The following is a 24921-nucleotide window of genomic DNA, read 5'->3' as shown; positions in this document are numbered from 1 at the left end:
CCCTGTTATTGTATGAGTTAGCCCTTGTCTTAAGACCCCCTGTGTCACTGTTGCATACCTAATTATCAATTACATAACAGGTAGCTGTTAATCCTGTGAGCTCCTGTTATCCCTGTGTCCTGGCCATTGTCTGTCTCAAGCCAATTATATGTCTATCGTCATTCCACGTCTACTTCCCCAATTAATGTAATTATTTATGTATCATGTCATTCTGTCCTTCCCCCAGATATTGTGTTGCAGGATTTGATCTAATTACCGTACTGGCTCGGATATAGGCCGCCCCCGTATATAGGCCACACCCTAAAAGTTTGGTGCTTTTTTAAAGAAAAAGTTTTTTTCTTTAAAAAAAGCACCAAAAAAACTTGCTGCCACTCTGCCCCCCCGAGATATGCTGCCACTGTCCCCCCCCCGAGATATGCTGCCACTGTCCTCCTCCTCCCCCCCCCGAGATATGCTGCCACAAGTTGTATACACGTATTGCGTAGATGTCCCCCGCCGGCCCCGCAAGACACCTGGGAGTCTGCTCTGGTAAGTCTTGGGGACAGAGGTAAAACGCATCGTGCGGACAGTCACCGGCTGCGGCGATGCGGCTAAACAACCTCCGCTGCCGGGACATCTGCACGATGTGCTTTAACAATCTCCCCGTGGGAATTCCCGGGCAGGCAGCGGGGTTAGGATACAGATCCCCCGCAGCGGTGCAGGGGACCTGTATCCTACTCTCCGATACGCTCAAACAGCCTCCCCTGCCATCACTTTCCATGGGGGGTTGCCGGCACGGGAGATTGTTAAAGCACATCGTGCAGACGTGCCGCAGCCGGTGACCGTCCGCACGATGCGCTTAGACAACCTCCCGTGCCGGCAACCCCCCATGGAAAGTGATGGCAGGGGAGGCTGTTTGAGCGTATCGGAGAGTAGGATACAGGTCCCCTGCACCGCTGCGGGGGATCTGTATCCTAACCCCGCTGCCTGCCCGGTTTTCACCTCAACATGAGTGTTGCCTGATGTTTGGGATGGGCTGCTATGATCCTTTATTGTAATAGCCACACTGTGTAGCTAAGCTTCGGATAGCCACAGTGCCAACGCAGCTCCGGTGCAGCCACGTCCCCCCTTCTATCCACAACGCTGGTTCTGCCTTGTGCTGAAGGGGTTAATTGTTGGTGTCCCGGCAGGAGGAAGCATCGATTGACGGGAGTAGCCAGTCTAGGTACAGGTCGGTCCCGTCACATGTGACAAGTGCTGCCGTGGCTCCTGACCTTCATGCTAGGCTTATAGATGGTGGTTGAATAGCTGGTCTTTTCCAGATCGAGGCGCCTGTAGATATACTAAAAAGCTTAGGGGCTGGAACTCTGCTGTTGGCATAATCATCTGCTAGTTTTGCTGCCTCTGGTACTATTGTAGAACCACGGTCACGGACCTACTCCCTGTAGGAACTGTTACATTTCTGTGAAATCCGCAAGAGAAGGGATTGTTTCAGTGTGTCATTTAGTGTGAGTGCCTTGTGACAGCAAGCTTGGCGTGTCAGGCAGCTTAGAAGATGTCTTCTAGTGCATTAGTGTGTTATTTTATGATTACATTATTTTAACTTTTTTAGTATAGAGCCAATCTTGTTGTAATATGTAATGTACTATATTTATTAGTGATATATTGGGATTAATTGCTCAGGCAATACCCCTGATTAATGTCCTGGTTATTCAGGGATATTCCCTCCGTGACAACTGTACTCCCTCCCACATTGACTTTATAAGATTCATTTATTGTCAATGTTTTTAAATTATATACATATATATGCATGATGCGCGCAGACAACCTCCACTGCTACCTGAAACTTCCACCGGGGCTTCTATGACTGAGCACTGGAAGGTCACTTTGCGCTAGTGCTCCGTCAGAAGCCTCGGTGGAAGTGTGGGGTAGGAGCGGAGGTTGTCTGCATGCATCACGCAGATGTTCACCGGCTCCAAGAGAGGATCCAGGTCCCCAACAGCGCTATTTAAAGTTGGATTATAAGACAACCTCGAATATAAGATGAGGCATATTTTTCATAGCATTTGCTCTGGAAAAAAAAATGTCTTATAATCAGGCAAATACGGTATACCGTATTTGCCCGATTATAAGACGACCCTGATTATAAGACGACCCCCCAAAATCTGAATATTAACTTAGGAAAAAAAGAAAAAGCCTGAATATAAGACGACCCTAAAGGAAAAAAGTTTTACCAGTAAATGTTAATTCATGTAAACTATTTTTTTTAATAAAAGCTATGATTGAGAAAAATATTTTTTTTGTTTTTATTTCCTTGTATTTTCCAACCTGCCCCCAGTTACGCACATCTGCCCCCAGGCTTGCCACACCAATATGGCACTGTGGCCCATGATATGCCTTTTAACCCTCTATATGCCACTGTGCCCCATGGTATGCCTTTTGACCCCCTATGTGCCACTCTGCCTCCAGAAATGCCTTATACCCCTATATCCCATTCTGGCATTTAGGGGGTTAAAATGCATATTATGGGGCAGAGTGGCATATAGGGAGGTATAAGGCATTCCAGGAGGCAGAGTGGCATTAAGGGAGTTAAAAGGCATTATATAGAGCACTCTGCCTCCAGAAATGCCTTATACCCCTATATGCCACTCTGGCATTTAGGGGGTTAAAAGGCATATTATGGGGCAGAGTGGCATATAGGGAGGTATAAGGCATTTCAGGAGGCAGAGTGGCGTTAAGGGGGCATTTAATAGAGCACTCTGCCTCCTGAAATGCCTTATACCTCCCTATATGCCACTCTGCCCCATAATATGCCTTTTAACCCCCTAAGTGCCAGAGTGGCATATAGGGGTGTAAGGCATTACAGAAATGCCCTACACACACACACACACACACACACACACACACTTACTTACTTACCGGTGCTTCCAATTTCCTGCTGTATTGCCGGGGCAGCGGGTTGACGTCTCATTCCGCGGCAGCCGGGAGGAGGTGGAGTTGGCAGCGGGGGTTTGTATGCGTCCGTCGCAAATACCTTCCCCGGCTGTCAGCGATCAGGAACTCTGGAACTCTGATCTCTGACAGTCGGGGAAGGTATTTGCGACGGACGCATACAAACCCCCGCTGCCAACTTCACCTCCGGAAGCACCGGTAAGTGCGTGCGTGCGTGCGTGCGTGCGGGGGGGGGGCGACGATAGGAGGATCCAGGTCCCCTGCAGCGGTGCGGGGGATCTGGATCTTAGTCTCCTAATCAGACCTCTATTTGAGGTCTGATTAGAAGACGACCCCGATTATAAGACGAGGGGTATTTTTCAGAGCATTTGCTCTGAAAAAAACCTCGTCTTATAATCGAGCAAATACGGTATATATATATATATATATATATATATATATATATATATATATATATATATATATATGTAAGGTAAACTACAGCAGCGTGAAAAATAAAGTACACTTATATGGTTTTACGCATAAGGACAGAATAACAATCATCTGTTCCTTAGCAACTTTAAAAATTAGGTAACTACAAACTCAGATGAACAATTAATGGTATTATTGGTGTAATCATTTAAATGAAAAAAAAAGTAGCTGGAAAAAGTTACGGCTAAAAAAGTATGAAAATGTGCGTAAATAAATAAAAATAAAGTGAACAAAATACGAAATGTGCCCTGTTCATAGTATAATATACACTTACGTTAAGAGAGAATAATTAACTAATAATGATGAGCAAAAGTGGGCGTTTATGTGGGCGTGACTTTTTGTTAAACGTCTAGCCAGTGAAGTGCGTTGACGTGGCTACTGCTGGCGTGCACTTTTGACGTATCAATGCTGGGCGTAGGTAGGATTTGTCTAATAGAGCCGGCTACAGGGGTCAGAGTTTAGATCCGGTTTAAGATGGCGGTACTGGGAAGGTGAGATGAAGATTTATCTCTTGAAATATATCGATGCATGTGGATTTGTTTCATATAAATGTTTGTACGTTAGAAGTATCGATCGATCCGTTGTTTGACATGGAATCTGCGCTACGTCTATACCGTCGTTGTGTATACATTCAGCTAAACGATGGGATGTTATTTATTCCGATTACAATTTATATGAATGCCAGCCCAAATGAGCAATGAAATAACGTGCAGTTTCTCATTATGTTACAGTAGCATGAGAGTAGCAAAGTAGCATGTGAATTTTTAAGTATTTTAATAATTGTTTGAAATTGTCAATCTAAATATGAAAAACCATTGAGCCTATGTGTGTGTTACATATGAAAATTGCTGTATTGCAATTTCCTTTTGTTTAATAAGGGTATTATAAACTCACAATATGGAACTTATTACTTGATGAAGTATAACATGAGATTTTGCAGGGATTGGTTGTGTGATTGGCAACTTGTTGACAAGTGACAGCATGCAGTTGTAGCATGGTTAAAAGTGGTGTTTTACTCCATATCTTGTGGCCTTAGGGTGTCTAAGGGGAAATGTTGATGAGTGTTGTCTGACATGGAAATCCCTCCCGCTCCTGCCACATTTGTGGCCAATTAAGCACACCTCTTTACCTTAACTGCAGATTTCCCGCGCAGTCCCGCAACGCTGCCCTCGAGTTGCTCCCTCACAGCATCTCCTCTCTTGCTCTGCCCAGGAACAAGGTGGAGTCACGGGAAGTGGCATCACATCACGTGACTCCATTTTTGTTCCTGGGCTGAGCAAGAGAGGAGACACTATAAGGGAGCAGTGAGAAGGCAGCCTTGCGGGATTACCGGGACCTGCAGGTACAGTGCCTGGCCACCCGCAACCTCAGCAAGACCGCCCGCCCGCCGATTCATTTGTTCCATGATTGTGTGCCTGTTTCCTGTGTTATGTAAATGCGGTATAGCCGAAAGGCCCAGATGTCTTACCAGGGGCAGCCCTCCCCCCAAGGCTGCCCTAAATCTAAACGAAATGGCCGTGCGCTGCAGTTGCCGATTATGCCATACGACTGCCAGGGTTGTCTTTAATATGGGGCAAAAGCCCGCAGGGGTCGCAACCAGGACTGTACTTGCCCACCAGGAGATTTCAAGGGTGGTGGGCTGATTTGGTGGCGCTATTGGCCACTTGATTAGACTTGACCCCCAGTCCTTAGGCTGCCAGCCCTCACCTGAGTCTTACTATAGGGGGGGGGTTTATCTTCAGTCATGCTATAACAGGGTCTCTTAGATCTCTATTTATAAACACGCAGGGTTTTTCAAATGTGCAGAGAAGATTCTGATGAGTATAAAGGGGAGGGACAATGCATAATTAGATGTGCCAAAACAGACGCATCAGGAAATTGCCAAGTTAACAAAAAGGGTAATACTTTTATTTATATAAGTGAAAGAAAACAGGAATTACTAAACTAAAAACAAAGAAAATTAAATGAGGCGAAATGATTCACAAACAAATAGGGACATGTAAAACAGTGTTTACAGAGGAAGTAGTTCTAATTGAAATGTTTTCAAAAGTAAAAAGAGCTAATCCGTGAGACCTGATGGGCTACACCCTCCGTGATTCTTCTTTTTGTACCCTTTGGGACCGAGGCTGTTTTATCACTTTTGAGGTGCTTGTGTTCAAAAAATCTTTTTCTCACCTAAAAGAAAGATTCTACTATTTGTCCTGAGTTTAGAAATACCCAATGTTTGTATTTTTATTTTTTTTTGCTGTTTTTTGTAAGTTATAGGGCAATAAGTACAAGTAGCATTTTATGATTTCCAAATCTGGTTATTCTGCCTCCATCTCCTCCTTTGGAACATCTTTGAAGCCGGTTAACTCCATCTATCCCCATCAAACCATATATCTTTGAAAACTAGACACCCCAGGGTATTTCAAATGCTGTTATTATAACCCTTTCCGTGCACTAATTATACAACCACACTTTGTCATAAAAAAAAAAAAAAAAAAAATAAATCACTCACAAATTGTAATTTAGTTATAAATATACAGGTTCTGGAATATGTCACTGTCGAACCACACCCCAATATGTGTTCAGCAACATCTCCTGAGTGCGGTGATACCCCACATGCATAGGTTTGTCAGATTGTTTGGCTGGTAAAAGGCTCGTAATTCAGGTAATTGGGTTTGTTGAGTTGTTTGGGATTTAAAATGCCACATTTGGGAAGTGCACTTCTGGATGGTTCCTCTGGTGACATCACTGCATAATATTTTTTAAATGTTAGTTTTTTTTTTTTTTTTTGTTTTTTTTTTTTTTTTACTTTCATATTTTATTTTTTGAATATCTTACTAATCGCATTGTGATTAGAAAGCTGGGCTCCGTTGACTTGCATGGTTAAATGCAGTACCTGTATTCAACCTGCAAGTGGAGCAAGATTCTCAGGAGGGTCTGGAGAGACTCCTGAGGATTCTTTTCAACCTCGCTGGGGTGGTTGTTTGGTGTCACACCATTGAAGTTTAGGAGGTGATCATTGATGTGCAGGGCAAATGTGGCCCGCCGGACTTCCAGGTGCGGCCCGCGTGAGTGAGCAGGACCAGACTGTTGGTTCTGCTCACTCACGCGTTGGTCTGCCCGGTCCGTTGTGCAGCTTTGAACACGTGACGTTCGAAGGGCGGGCTCACAGGTGTTCCTCGTGGCAAAGAGAGGGTCATCACATCGGAGGGCAGCAGGAAAAAACAAATGTAAGTATTACTAATGGACATGATATAAGTGTAATTTCTGCTAGCTTTTGCTATTGTGGTTGCTTGTACGTGATAGGAGTGTCATTGCTATATTAAATATATGATTGCTAACAGCAATCACACTCCTATCATGCCAAGTCAGTCAGTATTTGCTGGAATCTGGGTATGCCTGGGCATGATAGGAGTATGATTGCTGTTAGTAATTATATGTATTTAATAAAGCAATGAGACTCCTATCATACACAAGCAGCCAATACATGCACATAACTTACAGCCTCCCTGTGCCCTGCCCCCTACTTACACATCCATGCTATCGCATGCATATTCATTCATCACAAATATTCATTCCCTCTTTCACGTATACTCATTCATACACCCTCCCCCACCCTTACCTGAACTGCAGATCTTCTGGTGCCGCTCGCAGACTTACACAGGGGAGCTGTCTCCCTCTATGTTGCTCGCATCTGTTTTAACTTCTCTTGACCTGCCCAGGGGAACAGGAACGGTGTGTCACGTGAGGTGAAGCCGGCTTGAAAAAACAAACACTAAACCAAAAAAATTATAGTACATTAGATATGGTACAAATTAGGGCTGCAACTAACGATTATTTTAATAATCGATTAGTTGGCCGATTATTTTTTCGATTAATCGATTAATCGGATAAAAAAAATGAATGTAAATTTTTCATTTATTTAAAATAATTTACTAAACAAATGATGTTAAATACAAACAGCAGAATAAAAAAACTTTGATAATACATTTCTTGTCTTTATTTCCCAACCAGCCCCCCAATATATGCACATTTGAGCCCAGGCTTGCTACGCTGCCTACCACAGCACTCCACGCTGCCTCCCACATATACCACACCACGCTGCCTCCCACATCTGCCACTCCACGCTGCCTCCCACATATTCCACACCACGCTGCCTCTCACATATGCCACGCTGCCTCCCACATCTGCCACTCCACTCTACCCCCCACATGCCACTGTGCCTGATATGCCTTATACCCCCTGAAACACCACTCCATCCTCCCCAGACATGCCACCCTGCCCTCCCCACATATGCCACGCCATGCTGCCTCCCACATCTGCCACTCCACAATGCCTCCCACATCTGCCACGCCACGCTGCCTCCCACATCTGCCACTCCACGCTGCCTCCCACATCTGCCACTCCACGCTGCCTCCCACATCTGCCACTCCACAATGCCTCCCACATCTGCCACTGTGCCTGATACGCCTTATATCCCCTGATACCCCACTCCATCCTCCCCAGACATGCCACCCTGCCTCCCAGACATGCCACTTCTCTACCCCCAGATATGCCACTCTACACCCTGATACACCACTCCGTCCTCCCCAGACATGCCACACTGCCCTCCCCACATATGCCTTATATACTGTATATGCCTTATACCCCCAGATATGTCACTTCACTGCCCCCAGGATTTAGATTCCCCTAAATTAACCCTAAACCCCCCATTAACCATAACTGCCCCTAAATTAACCCTTAACACCCCCTTAACCACAGCATCCCCTAAATTAACCCTAAAGACCCCATCAACCACAGCATCCCCTAAATTAACCCTAAACACACCATTAACCACAACTGCCTCAAATTAACCCCAAACACCCCATTAACCACAGCTGCTCCTAAATTAACCCTAAACACCCTATTAACATAACTGCCCCTAAATTAACCCTAAACACACCATTAACCACAACTGCCTCAAATTAACCCCAAACACCCCATTAACCACAGCTGCTCCTAAATTAACCCTAAACACCCTATTAACATAACTGCCCCTAAATTAACCCTAAACACCCAATTAACCATAACTGCCCCTAAATTAACCCTAAACACCCCACTAACCATAACTGCCCCTAAATTAACCCCCACCTCCCCTAACTTTCAGTAGCCCAAATATATATATATATATATATATATATATATATATATATTACATACACACACACACACACACACATACACATTTAGAGCTGAAACAACGAATCGATAAAATCGATAATAATCGATAACGGAAATCGTTGTCGACGATTTCCGTTATCGATTAATCGAGTGATCAATTCGTTGTTGGAGCACTCGGCTCCTTTTACTTACCTCCGCGAGCGTTCCCCGCTTCTGCTACACGCTCTGCAGTCTCCGCCTTCTTTTAGCTACGTGACGGATGTGACGCGTTCCGGAGGTAAGTATTCTTCATGTCTATGTGCACGGATCGCACAGAGCCACTCGCACAGAGCGAATCGCTCTGTGCGAATGGAGCCACTCGCACAGAGCGGTTCGCTCTGTGCGAGTGGCTCCACTCGCACAGAGCGGTTCGCTCTGTGCGAGTGGCTCCATTCGCACAGAGCGGTTCGCTCTGTGCGAGTGGCTCCATTCGCACAGAGCGGTTCGCTCTGTGCGAGTGGCTCCATTCGCACAGAGCGGTTCGCTCTGTGCGAGTGGCTCCATTCGCACAGAGCGGTTTGCTCTGTGCGAGTGGCTCCATTCGCACAGAGCGGTTCGCTCTGTGCGAGTGGCTCCATTCGCACAGAGCGGTTCGTGAGTGTGGGTGCAGGGCAGAGTGGGGGTGGGGGTGCAGGGCAGAGTGGGGGTGGGGGGTGCAGGGCAGGAGACTGGGTGCAGGGCAGAGTGGGGGTGGGGATGCAGGGTGTGAGTGTGGGTGCAGAGCAGAGTGGGAGACTGGGTGCAGGGCAGAGTGGGGGTGGGGATGCAGGGTGTGAGTGTGGGTGCAGGGCAGAGTGGGTGCAGGGCAGAGTGGGTGCAGGGCAGAGTGTGAGTGTGGGGGCAGGGCAGAATGTGGGGGCAGGGCTGGGTGCAGGGCAGAGTTGGAGACTGGGTGCAGGGGCACAGTGCAAAGTGCTGGGTGCAAAGTGCCAGTGCTGGGTGCAAAGTGCCAGGGCTGGGTGCAAAGTGCTGGGTGTAAAGTGCCAGGGCTGGGTGCAAAGTGCTGGGTGCAAAGTGCCAGGGCTGGGGCAAAGTGCTGGGCGCAAAGTGCTGAGTGCTGGGTGCAAAGTGCTGGGTGCAAAGTGCTGGATGCAAAGTGCCAGGGCTGGGGCAAAGTGCTGGGTGCTGAGTGCTGGGTACAAAGTGCTGGGTGCAAAGTGCCAGGGCTGGGTGCAAAGTGCAAAGTGCTGGTGCAAAGTGCTGAATGCTGGGTGCAAAGTGCTGGATGCAAAGTGCCAGTGCTGGGTGCAAAGTGCTGGGTGCAAAGTGCTGGGTGCAAAGTGCCAGGGCTGGGGCAAAGTTTCTTGAACAGTAATAGTCCACCTCTTTTCAGAATGTTTGGGGTTATTTTGTTTCATAAATATTGTGTTTGGGTTCTTGTACTTTGAAAATATTGTTTTTTATTACATCATAACAAAATAAGAATGTTAATGTAAATTTTAAGTTGTTTTTTAACATCCAGTTCATTAAATTCTTTTAAATAAACGAAAAATTTGCATATTGTTTTTTTTTATCCGATTAATCGATTAATCGAAAAAATAATCGGCCAACTAATCGATTATTAAAATAATCGTTAGTTGCAGCCCTATACACATTATATATATACTTACAGTTAGATGAGTGTCACAGCCATGTGGTTCTGGCCTGGAGAAGGAAGGGGCGGGGCCAGTTGTCACAGTGATTACAGGGAGGGGGAGTAAGTAGGAGCTGCTGCTGTGAGACGGTGAGTCAGACTAAACGGATTATATAATGAGGGGGATTTTTCAGAGCGTTTGCTCTGAAAAAACCCTCATTTTATAATCGATAATAATCGATTCAACTAATCGATAATGAAATTCGTTGCCAACGAATTTCATTATCGATTATTATCGATTTTATCGATTAGTTGTTGCAGCCCTAGTACAAATAATGGTATCAAAAGAAAGCCCGGCTTGTCCTGAAAAAAAAAATATACAATGTGTGTGTGGTTGCACTAAATGAGAGAATAAAATTACAGCTAAACAGCAATGCTGGAAAATGTAAAACCTGTTTCCTGCAAGTTATTGGGCAATAATTACAAGTAGCGTTTTGCTGTTTCAAATTTTTTTTTTCTCCAAATCTGGTTGTTGCCTAATGTGATATTTGGGACATCTTTGAAGCCGCCCAATGCAATTTACCCCATCAAACCATAGTGTGTGTGTGTGGGGGGGTATAAAGGCTTTCTAGAAGCAGAGTGGCATATAGGGAGTTAAAAGGCATATCTGGGAGGCAGAGTGGCAGATGGGGGGGGGGGGTTAAAAAGCATATCTGGGAGGCAGTGGCATATAGGGGGTATAAGGCAAATCAGGGGTGAGGATGTGCATAACTGGGGGCAGGTTGGCAAATAAAAGGAAATAAATATTTTTCTCAATCATAGTTTTTATTAAATATGAAAAAAATAGTTTACATGTGAGTTAATATTTACTAGTAAAACTTTTTTGTTTCTTATAGGGTTTTTAGGAGGCTTTCTAAACGGTAGTCTTCCCTGGCTAACACAGAACTGGCCAGCTAAGCTGGTTTCCAGTATAAAATAAAACAGAATATACTTCCCAAAAGTCGTCTCTCCTACCAGCCCACCTTGTAGCACCTTGGAGCTCAGGTACACCTACTGTTCCTTCCAAGATGTGAACAAATTGCAGTGGGCTGTTCTCAGTCAGAGAGAGAAAAAAATGCTCTGAAAAAAGTCTTATAATCGAGGTAGTTTTTTAATCAGACCTCAAATTGCCAGGAGACCAGGAACCCAGCAGTCACCTGAATGCACATCACGTGAGGCTGCTCTGTTCCTTCTTCCTCTGGGGGCGTGGCCAGCAAAGTTGTTCAAGATGAAGGAGCAGGGCCCCTGCAGTAGTCTGGGAGTGAGAGAGCTGCAGTTCAGGTAGGGGGTGCGGGAGGGTGTATGAGTATCTGTGAATTAATGTGTATATGGGTGCGGGGGGCATGGCATAGGGAGCCTGTAATCACACTCCTATCATGCCCTGTGCTGGCTGTCTGGGCATGATAGCCGTGTGATTGCTATCATGCCCAGGCAACCGGTACATGCTGGAACCTGGGTGTGATAGGAGTGTGATTTCAATAACAATATTACTTATATAACTGTTAGCAGCAATCGCACGCCTATCATGTCCTGGTTGCCTGGGCATTGGGGCTGCAACAACTAATCGATCAAATCGATAATGAAGATCGTTGCCAACGAATTTCATTGTCGATTTAGTTGAATCGATTTTTATCGATTCGAAAATGAGGGTTTTTTTTTTTTCTTCAGCGCAAATGCTCTGGAAAAAATACCCCTTGTTTTATAATCCGTTTCAGTGTGACTCACAGCAGTTACTACTTACCAGTGCCCCCCTGCAGTCACTGCCGATTGGCCCTGCCCCTTAACATCCAGTTATTTTAAATAAATGAAAAATTTTGCTTTTTTTTTTTTTTTTTTTTTAAATCCGATTAATCAAAAAAATAATCTGCCAACTAATCGATTATGAAAATAATCGTTAGTTGTGGCCCTACTGGGCACGATAGCAGTGTGATTGCTGTTAACATTTTTATTTATATATATATATATATATATATATATATATATATATATATATATATATATATGTATATATATATATATATGTATATATGTGTGTGTGTTTATTGCATTTTCTGTCCAGTTTTGGTGTGTAACTTTTATTAAAGCACTGCAGGAGATCCCGGCGTCTGCGAGGATCCGCTACTGTCCTCCACTTCCTCCGGAGCTTCTATGATGAAGCACCAGCGTGACGTGACCTTCCAGTGCTCCACCATATAAGCCCCGGCAGAAGTATTGGCTAGCAATCGTTAGTTGCAGCCCTAATACGTATGTGTGTGTGTGTGTGTGTGTGATTACATCAGGGCTGCAACTATTATTTTCATAATTGTTTAGTTGGCGGATAACTTTTTCTAGTAATCGGATAAAAAAATGAAAATTTTTAATTTAGTAAACAGGATGTTAAAAACAAACAGCAGAATAAAAAAAACTGATAAAAAATGCATTTCTTGTTTTTATTTCCCAACCTGCCCCCCCAATTATGCACATTTGAGCCCAGATATGCCACGCCGTCGTTCCCAGATATGCCACGCCGTCGTTCCCAGATATGCCACGCCGTCGTTCCCAGATATGCCACGCCGTCGTTCCCAGATATGCCACGCCGTCGTTCCCAGATATGCCACGCCGTCGTTCCCAGATATGCCACGCCGGACGCTATAAGGAATGGGGCGGAGCCAATTGTCGGTGTGACTACATGGATGGACTGGGAAGTAGTAACTGCTGTGGCATTGAATGAACGGAAGAATTGCATCCTAACTTCATCGCACAGACACCCCCCACTGGCTGTTAGAGAGGAGGATCCGGGTCCCCTGCAGTGCTGCGGTGGATCTGATTCTTAGTGTTATTATCCGACCTGACTATTTGAGGTCGGGTTATAAAACGAGAGGTATTTTTCAGAGCATTTGCTCTGAAAAAACCCTCATTTTATAATCTATAAAATCTATTAGTTGTTGCTGCCCTAATATAATATATATACAGTTTAACTATTTTTTTATTTTACCAATCACATTGCGATTAGTGAGTTGGGCTCCATTGACTTTCTATGTCTGTGATATGTCATTACTTAATGTGTGTAATGAGTTTTTGTTCAAGTGTCTTTTGCTTGTGACGAATGTCTGTGATGAGGTGTGCTGCTGTGCATGTGTTTCAATATATACCTACATACCGGGGAACTCCCGGGTGGAGCTCCTCTTCTCCAGGTCAACACCTGAATCCTCTGGTTTGCAGGAGCAGGGTCTTGACACACCCCACTCCGTGCCTATTTCCCTTTTAAATGGGAGTCTTTCTTGCGACAGCAGCTGGACCGATGGCAGTGGGCAGTCCTGGCCGTGTCCCGCAAGGGAAGGCACTGGGTAGCTGGAGCTCAGATGTTCCCAGGTATGCATACCTATATGAAGTAAAGCTCCATAGCGGCAATATGGAAGACTTTTCTGTAAAACGTTACTATTTCATGCGCATATGAATCTGGAATTGGCTATAGTGATGTAATATGTAGGCAAGGGCTTTGGAGGAATGGCAAGCCTCTTTAAGCAACTGTACTATTTTTACTTGTTAAATGTAGTTAAGGGACGGGTAGCTTTAAGGAGAAAAATGACTTATGGGGTTCCTTTTACTTCTACAAATTGCAGCGCGTATCTGGTGATATTTTAGGAGCAACAGCACCTTTAAACTGTTCACCTTATGTAATCTATATGTATACCAGCTGTATGGAAGCTCAAGCATGACAGGTCTGCCTTTTTTGAATCTCTCTGCCCAGTAGCCAAACAAAAAAGTTAGTGATGATGTCTTAATAAGGTATGATTACTTTATTAACGTTTGTACCTAAAGGTATTACATTTTGTTTTGATCTTGCATATTAGTATAAATTAGAATATAGCTTCTGAGATTAGCAATGCAAATTGAGTTTTTTTATTTTTTTTTTTTGTTTTTTTTTTTAGCACATTAATTTATGTATTATGAAGGGCTCTTGCAAATGAGAAAGTTAGTCCTCAGTAATGCATTACCTTGCGCATCGTGCAGAAGACCACCAGCTGCAAGAGAGGAAGAAAACGGTTCCCTGCAGGACTGCGGGGGATCCGCCTCTTTGGCAGCCGGTGAATGTCTGCGCGATGCGCGTAGACAACCTCTTCTGCTGCTGGCTGATTATTCTGCTGAAGCTTCTATGGTGGAGCACTGGATGTTCATGTCACATGCCGGAGCCCCGGCAGAAGTGGAGGTTGTCTGCGCGTATTGTGCAGACACCCACGGGCTGCCAGAGAGGAGGATCCAGGTCCCCTGCAGCTCAGCAGGGGTTCTGGATCTTAGTCTTGTAGTCTGCGCTTTATTTGAGGTCTGATTATAAGACGACCTTGAATATAAGACGAGGGGTATTTTTCAGAGCACTTGATCTGAAAAAACCTTTTCTAATTGAGCAAATACAGTAATAAAGTATTAGAAACAAACCTTAATTGTGAGTTTATCAGACCAGTGTGTTTTTAATAATGTGCATTAGCACCTGGAAACATTTTTCTGACGCTGCCATTTCCACAGGGTCCTCATGGTCACTCTCCTGTTCTGTGCCGGCTTTTTACCTGCGCTGAGCGTTGACAGGAGCAACTTCAAGACATGCGACCAGAGCTCATTCTGCAGGTAAGTGGCTGATGGAGAGCTACACTTTTGTGTGGGAAGTTAGCGCGCTTATTCATATAAGAAATCTATCTTCTCCAGGTCTGGTCTATACTATATTTATCTGGTTGTCTTCTTATTCAAGTTTGTCACTCTTTGCTGCTGTAGGTGCTTTAATGTGCCTGTTTCCAATTCTAGGTGCATATCCATGGGTTTTTATCAATACCTCACATGTATGTGGAGCTAATAAATTTTGTGCATGCTAATTAGCTGCTAAAACCTTCATACTATTCCTTAAACTCGTGCATTTGGGTTCGTATGAACTTTGTTAAAAATAAATTTTAACCTTATTTGTGCGTTCGTACTGATCTCCAAAAACTTGGAGTAAACAGCAACGAAATAAACAAACGAAAACTAACTTTAACCCCTTAATGATTGCTGTTTTTTCTTTGTACCATTCGTGACTGAGGCTGTTTAGCGGTGCTTGTGTTTAGGGCTGCAACTAACGATTATTTTCATAATCGATTAGTTGGCCGATTATTTTTTTCGATTGGATAAAAAAATTAAATTTTTCATTTATTTTAAATTATTTAATAAAGTAACATAGGATGTTAAAAACAAACAGCAGAATAAAAAAAATTTATTGTTTTTATTTCCCCAACCTGCCCCCCAGTTATGCATATTTGAGCCCAGGCTTGCCACACTGCCCTCCCCGACATGCCACACTGCCCTCCCCACATATGCCTTATATGCCCTATATGCCTTATACCCCCAGATATTTCACTCCGTCCTCCTCAGGTATGCCGTATACCCCCCTGATATGCCATAGTGCCCTCGTAGGTTTTGCAGACTCGTTCACAGACACAATACTTTTATAAATAAATACAGGATTAATCTTCACTGCCCCAGGATTTAGATTCCCCTCAGTTTGCCCCCCTTTACCCTTATATGCCATAGTGCCCTCGTAGGTTTTGCAGACTCGTTCACAGACACAATACTTTTATAAATAAATACAGGATTAATCTTCACTGCCCCAGGATTTAGATTCCCCTCAGTTTGCCCCCCTTTACCTCTATGGCATTACCTTAAGTTAACCTTATTAAATTAATTAAATTAACCCTCAGTCCTCAGCATTAAATTAATCCTGAAGAGAAGACCCCATCAACCACAACTGCCCCTAAATTAACCCTAAACACCCCATTAACTATAACTGCCCCTAAGTTAACCCTAAACACCCCATTAACTATAACTGCCCCTAAATTAACCCCCACCTCCCCTAACTTTCAGCAGCCCAAATATTAATTTTATACTCAGTTAGATGAGTGTCACAGCCATGGCGATGCTAAGGAAATGGGCGGAGCCAATCTGCCATTTGGCTCCGCCCCTTTCTTCCTCCCTGCAGTCACTGCCGATTGCCCCCCCCCCTTTCTTTCTCCAGCAGCGATTGCAGGGAGGGACTGGAAAAAGGAAGTGGGCAGGCCAATCGGTCAGTGACTGCAGGGAGGAACTGTAAGTAGCAACTGCTGCTGTGACTCCTGTGAGTCACACTAAACGGATTATAACACGAGGGGTATTTTTCAGAGCATTTGCTCTGAAAAAACCCTCATTTTATAATCGATAAAAATCGATTCAACTAATCGATAATGAAATTCGTTGCCAACGAATTTCATTATAGATTATCATCGATTAGTTGTTGCAGCCCTACTTGTGTTTTAGCTGTAATAGTGTACATACACCAGTTCTATCTTTCTTTAGTTCTTTCATTATTATTAACATCTAATTTCCTATTAAAAATGGTGAAATACTTTTACTAGTCTATAAAAGCTAATGAAAACAAAATTATTAGTTTCTATTTGTCTGCGTTTAGGATCTTTGACCAACATACTTTTTAATAGCGGCTTGCTATAAATATTTAAGTGATGACCTCCACCTCGGGTGTCTTTTCGAGGTGCTACAACTCTCCTACTAAAACGTGTAATATCTGGTAAAACTGACCCATGTCCAGCATTCCCCAATTAAACCCTAACTAGTTTGTTGCCAGATTATGACACTGTCAGTTATTGCTTTTTGTGACTTAACTACATAATGTGAAAACCTTGCCCACATCTCTCACCCCATGTGAGAAGTTGTGCTCAGCATTCACCGGCTAGCTTGGTCTCCAGGTTGTATCAGAGCATACGCTCCAATACATCACAAAATAAACTAGGGCTGCAACAACTAATCGATAATGAAAATCATCAATGATTTTCATTATTGACTTTATCGAAAAATCTTTTCTCTGGAAAAATACCCCTCATCTTCTAATCCGACCTCAAATAGAGGTTTTACTATAACACTACGATCCAGATCCCCTGCAGCACTACAGGTGACCTGAATCCTCCTCTGGCACCCAGTGAATGCACGCAGACTACCTCCGCTACTGCCCTCCACTTCCACTGGGGCTTTTATGCTAGAGCACCTGCGTTGCATGTCCTTCTGCTGCTTAGTCATAGAAGCCCTTGCAGAAGTGTCTGCCAGCTAGACACCAGGGAGTCTGGAGCATGGGGAGGGCAGTATAGGGAGTGGCATATAGGGAGAAATGCCTTATATCAGGGGTATAAGAGGCATATCTGGGGGGGCAGCGCGGCAAGGCTGAGGGCAGATGTTCATGACTGGGGGGGCAGGTTGACAAAAAAAAGTAAAAACAAGAAATGCATTTTTCTCAATCATAGTTTTTATTAACCCCTTAATGACTGTTTCTTACTCGTAGTACATTTTGGGACAGTGGCTATTTTAACAGATGTTTAGCTGTAATTTTCTTCGTTCTCATTTTGTGCACCCGTACATATTATATAATGTTTTTTTTTTCAGGGCAAACAGGGCTTTTTTTTTTTTTAGATACCATTATTTTTATCATATCATCTATTAGTGCTGAAACAACGAATCGATAAAATCGATAATAATCGATAACGGAAATCGTTGTCGACGATTTCCGTTATCGATTAATCGAGTGATCGATTCGTTGTTGGAGCACTCGGCTCCTTTTACTTACCTCCGCGAGCGTTCCCCGCTTCTGCTACACGCTCTGCAGTCTCCGCCTTCTAGCTACGTGACGGATGTGACGCGTTCCGGAGGTAAGTATTCTTCATGTCTATGTGCACAGATCGCACAGAGCCACTCGCACAGAGCGGTTCGCTCTGTGCGAGTGGCTCCATTCGCACAGAGCGGTTCGCTATGTGCGAGTGGCTCCATTCGCACAGAGCGGTTCGCTCTGTGCGAGTGGCTCCATTCGCACAGAGCGGTTCGCGGGGGTGGGGGTCCACGGTGGGGTGGGGGTGGGGTTTCAGGGGATGCAGGGTGTGAGTGTGGGTGCAGGGCAGAGTGGGGGTGGGGGTGCAGGGCAGAGTGGGGGTGGGGGGTGCAGGGCAGGAGACTGGGTGCAGGGCAGAGTGGGGGTGGGGATGCAGGGTGTGAGTGTGGGTGCAGGGCAGGAGACTGGGTGCAGGGCAGAGTGGGGGTGGGGATGCAGGGTGTGAGTGTGGGTGCAGGGCAGAGTGGGAGACTGGGTGCAGGGCAGAGTGGGGGTGGGGATGCAGGGCAGGGTGTGAGTGTGGGTGCAGGGCAGAGTGGGTGCAGGGCAGAGTGGGTGCAGGGCAGAGTGTGAGTGTGGGGGCAGGGCTGGGTGCAGGGCAGAGTTGGAGACTGGGTGCAGGGGCACAGTGCAAAGTGCTGGGTGCAAAGTGCCAGGGCTGGCTGCAAAGTGCCAGGGCTGGCTGCAAAGTGCCAGGGCTGGGTGCAAAGTGCTGGTGCAAAGTGCTGAGTGCTGTGTACAAAGTGCTTGCTGGGTGCAAAGTGCCAGGGCTGGGGCAAAGTGCTGGGTGCAAAGTGCCAGGGCTGGGGCAAAGTGCTGGGTGCAAAGTGCCAGGGCTGGGGCAAAGTGCTGGATACAAAGTGCTGGGTGCAAAGTGCTGAGTGCTGGGTGCAAAGTGCTGAGTGCTGGGTGCAAAGTGCCAGGGCTGGGTGCAAAGTGCCAGGGCTGGGGCAAAGTGCTGGGTGCAAAGTGCTGGGTGCAAAGTGCTGGGTGCAAAGTGCTGGGTGCAAAGTGCCAGGGCTGGGGCAAAGTTTCTTGAACAGTAATAGTCCACCTCTTTTCAGAATGTTTGGGGTTATTTTGTTTCATAAATATTGTGTTTGGGTTCTTGTACTTTGAAAATATTGTTTTTTATTACATCATAACAAAATAAGAATGTTAATGTAAATTTTAAGTTGTTTTTTAACATCCAGTTCATTAAATTATTTTAAATAAACGAAAAATTTGCATATTGTTTTTTTTTATCCGATTAATCGATTAATCGAAAAAATAATCGGCCAACTAATCGATTATTAAAATAATCGTTAGTTGCAGCCCTATCATCTATTATCTATATCTACTATTTGTCCTGAGTTTAGAAATACCCACTGTTTTTATGTTTGTGGTTTTTTTTTTTTTTTTTTTTTTTTTTTTCTGCACGTTATGGTTGGTGCTTATTGCCAGTAGCGTTTTGCTATTTCAAAACTTTTTTTTCCCCCCAATGCTGGACATTCTGCCCCATGTGCTATTTCGGGTATCTTTGAAAAAGATTTACCATAAATGCAATTTACCCCATCAAACCATATATTTTTATAAAACCCAAGGTAATTCAAATGCTGGTATTTTTTTTTTTTTGTAAAGTAATTTTTATTTTGTCAATATAAAAGACGATTTCCAGAGAAACGCAAATACAGACATGACATAGCAGGTACAATATATAGAGCAGAGCATCTCAAATAATCTCATTATAGGGGGTGATGTATATAAGGGAGCCCCAGTTGAAGCAGTAGACTGCACCATGTCAATAGGCGTGAGTATTGGTGCCTAGGTGACGAAGGCCCATAAAGGCGCATAGTATGCCAACACTGGCGGGTCTGGAACAGGTGTAATCATTGGAAATCATCTTCAGAAAGAAATACAGAGAATAGAAGGGGGGGTAAAGCCAGGAGACAAAAGAGAGACCTGGAAAGAGCAGAGGGGAAAAACAAATAATAAAAAAAAAAAATAAATAATAATAAAAAAAAAAGGGTAAGGGGAAGGTTCGCAGCGGGTAAGCCTCAGAGCCTCAGCTAGCCGAACAAAAGACATCAGCGCGAAATTGCCGCAGGTGACATCCCGAACTTCTCCAGCCACGGCCCCCAGGTGAGAAGAAAAAGATGAGAGTTGTCATGCAGGTAAGCCGTGATTTTTTTTCCATCTTCAGCATATGCCAACTTTTAGCTTCATCGGCGGGTATCTCAGGAGTGCCCGACTTCCACACTTGGCAATAGTAAGACGGACCGCCGTACAAACTCGAAATATGAGACGGTGTGCTGGTTTAATCAGAGCGTCCGAAGGATAGCATCTACAGAGAAGAGCCGACCAAGGCTCTGGTTGAAGGGGTTCCCCGAGTGCGTCACTGAAACTGAAGAAATGGGACCATATTGGCATAAGCTTGGGGCAAGTCCACCAAATGTGTAGCGGGGTCACAGCCCCGAAAGCAGAGAGGAGAGTGCATCGGGAACATACGATGCAGTCGCGAAGGAGTAAGATGCCAGCGAGACAATACCTTAAAGTAGTTCTCCTGTACGAGGGTGCAAGCGGTGACTTTCCAAACGTTCTCATAAATTTCCCCCCAGTCAGAGGGGTCGAGGATTTGATCCAAGTCGGTCTCCCATCGGCGTTCAAAGGAAGGCGAGGACGGGTATTTCACCCCCAAAATATGATTGTATAGATGGGAGATCGCGCCACTGATTTTGTGCGAGCGGTTGCTTGCTTGTTCGTAAAAGGTAGGTACGTGGTCCGGATGGTGCTTGAGAAACAGAAGGAGAACGTGGGAAATTTGGTGGTATCGAAAAATTTCAGTAGCAGGAATATTGTGCAATGATGCCAGTTGCTGATGATGCTAGTCCCTTGTCGACCCACCACTGGAACGGACGAACCTGAAGACCCACCGGGAAGTCCCAGTTCTGAAACAACGGCGTCAATCTGAAACTGTTGTCCGTGAGCTTATGTTTGCGTCGAACTTGATACCAGAGAGAGAGTGGAGGAGGGTAGGGCTGCCGGAAACCCTGCTTTTATCCAGGGTGGGGTGCCACATAAAGCCATCGTAGATTCGCCCCAGAGGAGAGATCCGATTCCAGCTCAACCCAAAGCGCAGGCGAGGGGCGCACAGAGAGGGATAAAAGCATTGCTAACTGAGCTGCAACATAGTATTCATAAAGGAGGGGGATGGATAGCCCTCCGGCCTTCTTTGACCTATAAAGGGTCGATTTAGCAAACCTGCTCCTTCGGCCCTGCCAAACAAACCTCTCAATAGCCCCCTAGAGGCCAGCGGTATCTTCTCCCCATAAGTGATAAGGCATAGGCGGACCAAGTGGTGAGATCGCGTTTTAGAGACTGGAGTAGTTGCGGATAGTTGGCTGCATACATCTGCTGATGAGAGGGGGTGATATTAATGCCCAAGGACCGCAGGGATTAGGGCCGCCATTTAAAATTGAAGTTAAGGGAGAGGAGCTTCACCATAGGGGAGGGAAGGCTAATATTTAAGGCCTCGCATCTGTCCGAGTTAATTTTATAGCCGGAAAACTTCCCGAACTGCCCTAGCAGGTGATACAAATTAGGCAGGAACGTGAGTGGGGATGTCAAAGAGAGCAGGCCCCGGAAAAGCCAAAGGCCCGCATGACTGACCACAGATACCCCCTGTCCACTCGGTCGAAGGCCTTTTCTGCGTCCAGGGACAGAAGCATCATTGGCGTCCAGGTCCTCCGACGCGAGTGGGCCAGGTTCAGAGAGCGCCTAATATTAATTGGGGCCTCCCTCCCCGGAATGAAGCCCATCTGGTCAGGATGGACCAGAGCGGGCAAGACCCCATTTAACCGGAGGGCAAGCACCTTGGCAAATAGTTTCAAATCTATATTAATGAGGGAGATGTGTCTATAGTTGGAGCAAAGCGAAGGGTCCTTGCCCTCCTTGGGAATCATTACTATCTTGGCCCTCTGCATGTCCGTAGAAGGACACGCCTCCCCCTTGAGGAACGTGTTAAATAGCGCGGCCATGTGCGGTAGAAGGCAGGCAGCAAAGGATTTATAATGTTTAGCGGTGAAGCCGTCGGGACCTGGGGCCTTCGAATTCTTAAAGCACTTAAGGGCAGCAGAGACCTCGTCCACCGTCTCAGGTTAGCTAGGGCCGAAGGAGCAAGAGAAGGCAACTTACACTCAGAGAGAAACCGTTGCAGGTCAGACGATAGCGACACCGAGGGGGAAGTTTTCTTGCCGTCGTATAAGTGAGAATAGTACTCCGCAAACCGATCCGCGATGGCTTCAGGGTCAGAGGTCAAGCAGCCCGAACTCGTCTTTATATTGTATATAGTCCGGGAGCGAATGAGGTTCTGTAGCCTCTGTGCCAACATAGTGTCTGGTTTGTTCGCTTTCTCGAAGAACCATTGTTTAGTGTGGAGAAGCGCTTTGGTGTCAGAAGAGAGTAATAAATTCAGCTGGCCCCTGGTGGAAATGATCTCCCGAAGAAGACGAGTCGCCGGAGCGTGTTTGATCCGCTTGAAGTCTGGACAAGGTGGCCCCAAGGTCCTCGATCTGCGAAAGATGTTGTTTCAGCTTGGCCAAGTTCAGAGCTAGGAATTGGCTCCTAAGGACCGCCTTGTGCGCGTCCCAGGTGGTACCGAGGGTGACCTCTGGGGACAGATTCTCCGCGAAGTAAGTGGTGAGGGATTGAGTTATTATGGTCCCCCGAACTTCAGGGTTGAGAAGCAGGGAGTCGTTGAGTCGCCAGTCGCAGGTTCGGAGGGGGGAGGGGAAAGGCCTGCCAGTGAAATCTCTACCATGGCGTGGTCCGACCATGAGATCTCGTGTATCTTAGATCCAAGAAGCAATGGAAGGAGGCATTGATTGAGGAAGAAATAGTCCAGCCTGGAGTACATTGTGTGGGGTTGTGAGAAAAACGAATAGTCCCGATCTGTGGGGTGGAGGAGCCTCCACGTGTCAAATAATCCTAGAGACCTGACAAAGTTCTGCAAGGGTTTAAAGAGGGAGGCCGGGCAGGTCCGTGCCGTCGAGAGAGTCCTATCCATGTAGGGATCCAGAACTGAATTAAAATCCCCTCCAATAACAAGACCACCCGGTGGAGTCGTGAGGAGCAATTGTGCGAGCTTATCGAAGAACGTAGATGTCGGAGGGCTAGGTGCATACACGTTTACGATCGTGAGTGGCTGGTCATTAAGCAGACCGTCCAGACGGAGGTATCTGCTCTCCTGGTCAGAGAACGTTTGGAGAACACGAAAAGAAAGTCTCTTGTGTATGAGAATGGCAAATGCTGGTATTTTAACCATTTCCATGTGTGATTGTAGTTGTCTAAGACTTGTGGGCATACAAGGGTTAATGTGTATTTTGTATTTTCCTTCTTTGTATAATCCCTTTTATGCAGGGCTTCACAAATTTTGTGAATCTAGGCGCCAGCTAAAAAAGTTAGGAGCCAGGATTTTTTTTTTAAACTAACAGTTGGTCAGGAGTGATCTGATAATAATCAGCCAACTTACTAAACTCACAGCATTTGACCTGGAAGCACCCTGGACTTTCAGGTCAGTTCTTCTTTTTTTTTTTTTTTCTTTAATTTTTATGATAAACTGGTTTTTAACTCTTTCAATGCTGATGTTCCATTGGAGCACAGCGTTGGCTGATATTTAGTCACTACAAGCTTGTGGGGACAAATGTTAACCCCTGCTATGCCACAAATGTGTCATACACAATTGTGCTACTGAAGGGGTTACCACTGCACTGTCACTCTCATGGAGCGATCAGGGAGCAGGGGAGGGTTGGGGCTGGTCTCCACACTTGTGTGGAGACCGAAGTACCCTCTCCCCTGTCCCTGAAGCTGCCTCTGGCAGCTGGGAAGCAATTGCTGGTCTATAGACCAGCCGTTGCAGGGAGGAGTCTCTTTGAATCCTGTAGGCTTCCGTGCCTACAGTAATCATCAAAGGGCTTGTGGGGGCTCATTTTTGCTGTTGCTGGTCACCAGCAGCAGAGCCCCGTACAAAACGGAAATTAACCCCTAAAATGCCGCGATTGCGGCATTGAAGGGGTTAACTCTGCACTTTCGCTCTCATGGAGCGATCAGGCAGCAGGGGGGATGTTGTGTCAGGTCCCCACACTTGTGTGGGGACCCAATCAACGCATAGCCCCCTTCCCTGAAGCTGTCTGTGGCAGCTGAAAACGCAATTGCCGGTTTGCCGGCAATTGCATTTTCAGCCTACAGAATCACTCCGTGGGAGTGATCACAGGCTTGGGGGCGGGCTCGGGGTGGCTGTGCTGGTCTGTCCTGCCATGATTGTGGCGACGTGGCATTTTTTGGGGGGATTTAACAGGCTGACAAACACCTAGGCGCCAGGACAAAATTATCAGTCGCCATGGTGACCTGGCGCCTGGGATTTGTAGAGCCCTGCCTTTGTTTATTGGTGCTGCTTCCTGTCTTCACTGCCATTATCTTGAGGTGAAGTTATTGATCCTTTGTTGTGGTGTGAACTATTGTATCTCAGGATGTAATTAAATGTCTGAGTTAATTTCCTTATGTTAACTTTCCTTTTGTATACAAAGTACTGGATTGTTTGTAGTGTTTTACCCACCCCTTGTTTTGCTATATAACCTTGTCTGCTTTGCAATAAACAGAGAAGTCTTCCCCAAGAGTTTGGTGTGTCCATTTCTGGGGAGGGTTGCGGCAGAGTCTTCGGATCTGTCAGCATTGAGCTTAACACTTGGCAGCCTGTGCTTGGAGGCAGAGGGATCAATACATGCCTCCCTATCTAGTGGTTAAAGGACTCAATGCCTACCTCAGCTCAGGTCAAACCTGCTACAGACTACTGACCCTTCAGCCTCGCTCCAGAAGTTTCCCCTACCGAGACCAGCATCCTGGGGGAGATATAGTCACTGATTTGACCCCGGTCTCAGCAACATTCCCTTCTGGATGATACATCCTAGGGGAGAGGCTGCTCGAGGTATCTGTATCGTCACATTTGGTGGCAAACGGTGGGATGCTTCCTTCCAAACGGGCCATCCAAACCACCAGGGTTGGTCACCCTTCGGGCAGAGAAGGAGCAACGCCAGGA

General features: G+C 45.7%; 1 protein-coding gene across 2 annotated transcripts in view; it reads left to right on the top strand.

Annotated features, from left to right (window-relative positions):
• The first annotated feature begins 3794 nt into the window (after positions 1-3794).
• The window catches only part of GANAB (glucosidase II alpha subunit), a 121104-nt gene continuing 99977 nt past the window's right edge, over positions 3795-24921 (top strand). For both annotated transcript variants that reach the window (XM_053448796.1, XM_053448795.1), the window contains exons 1-2: positions 3795-3893; positions 14705-14803. In XM_053448796.1, coding sequence (XP_053304771.1) covers positions 3877-3893; positions 14705-14803 — 116 coding nt within the window. In that variant the 5' untranslated portion in view covers positions 3795-3876. The remainder of the gene's footprint in view (positions 3894-14704; positions 14804-24921) is intronic.

The sequence above is a fragment of the Spea bombifrons genome, chromosome 10 (assembly GCF_027358695.1).
Source record: "Spea bombifrons isolate aSpeBom1 chromosome 10, aSpeBom1.2.pri, whole genome shotgun sequence".
Classification (NCBI taxonomy): domain Eukaryota; kingdom Metazoa; phylum Chordata; class Amphibia; order Anura; family Pelobatidae; genus Spea; species Spea bombifrons.
This window is presented reverse-complemented; position numbering and strand designations above follow the sequence as displayed.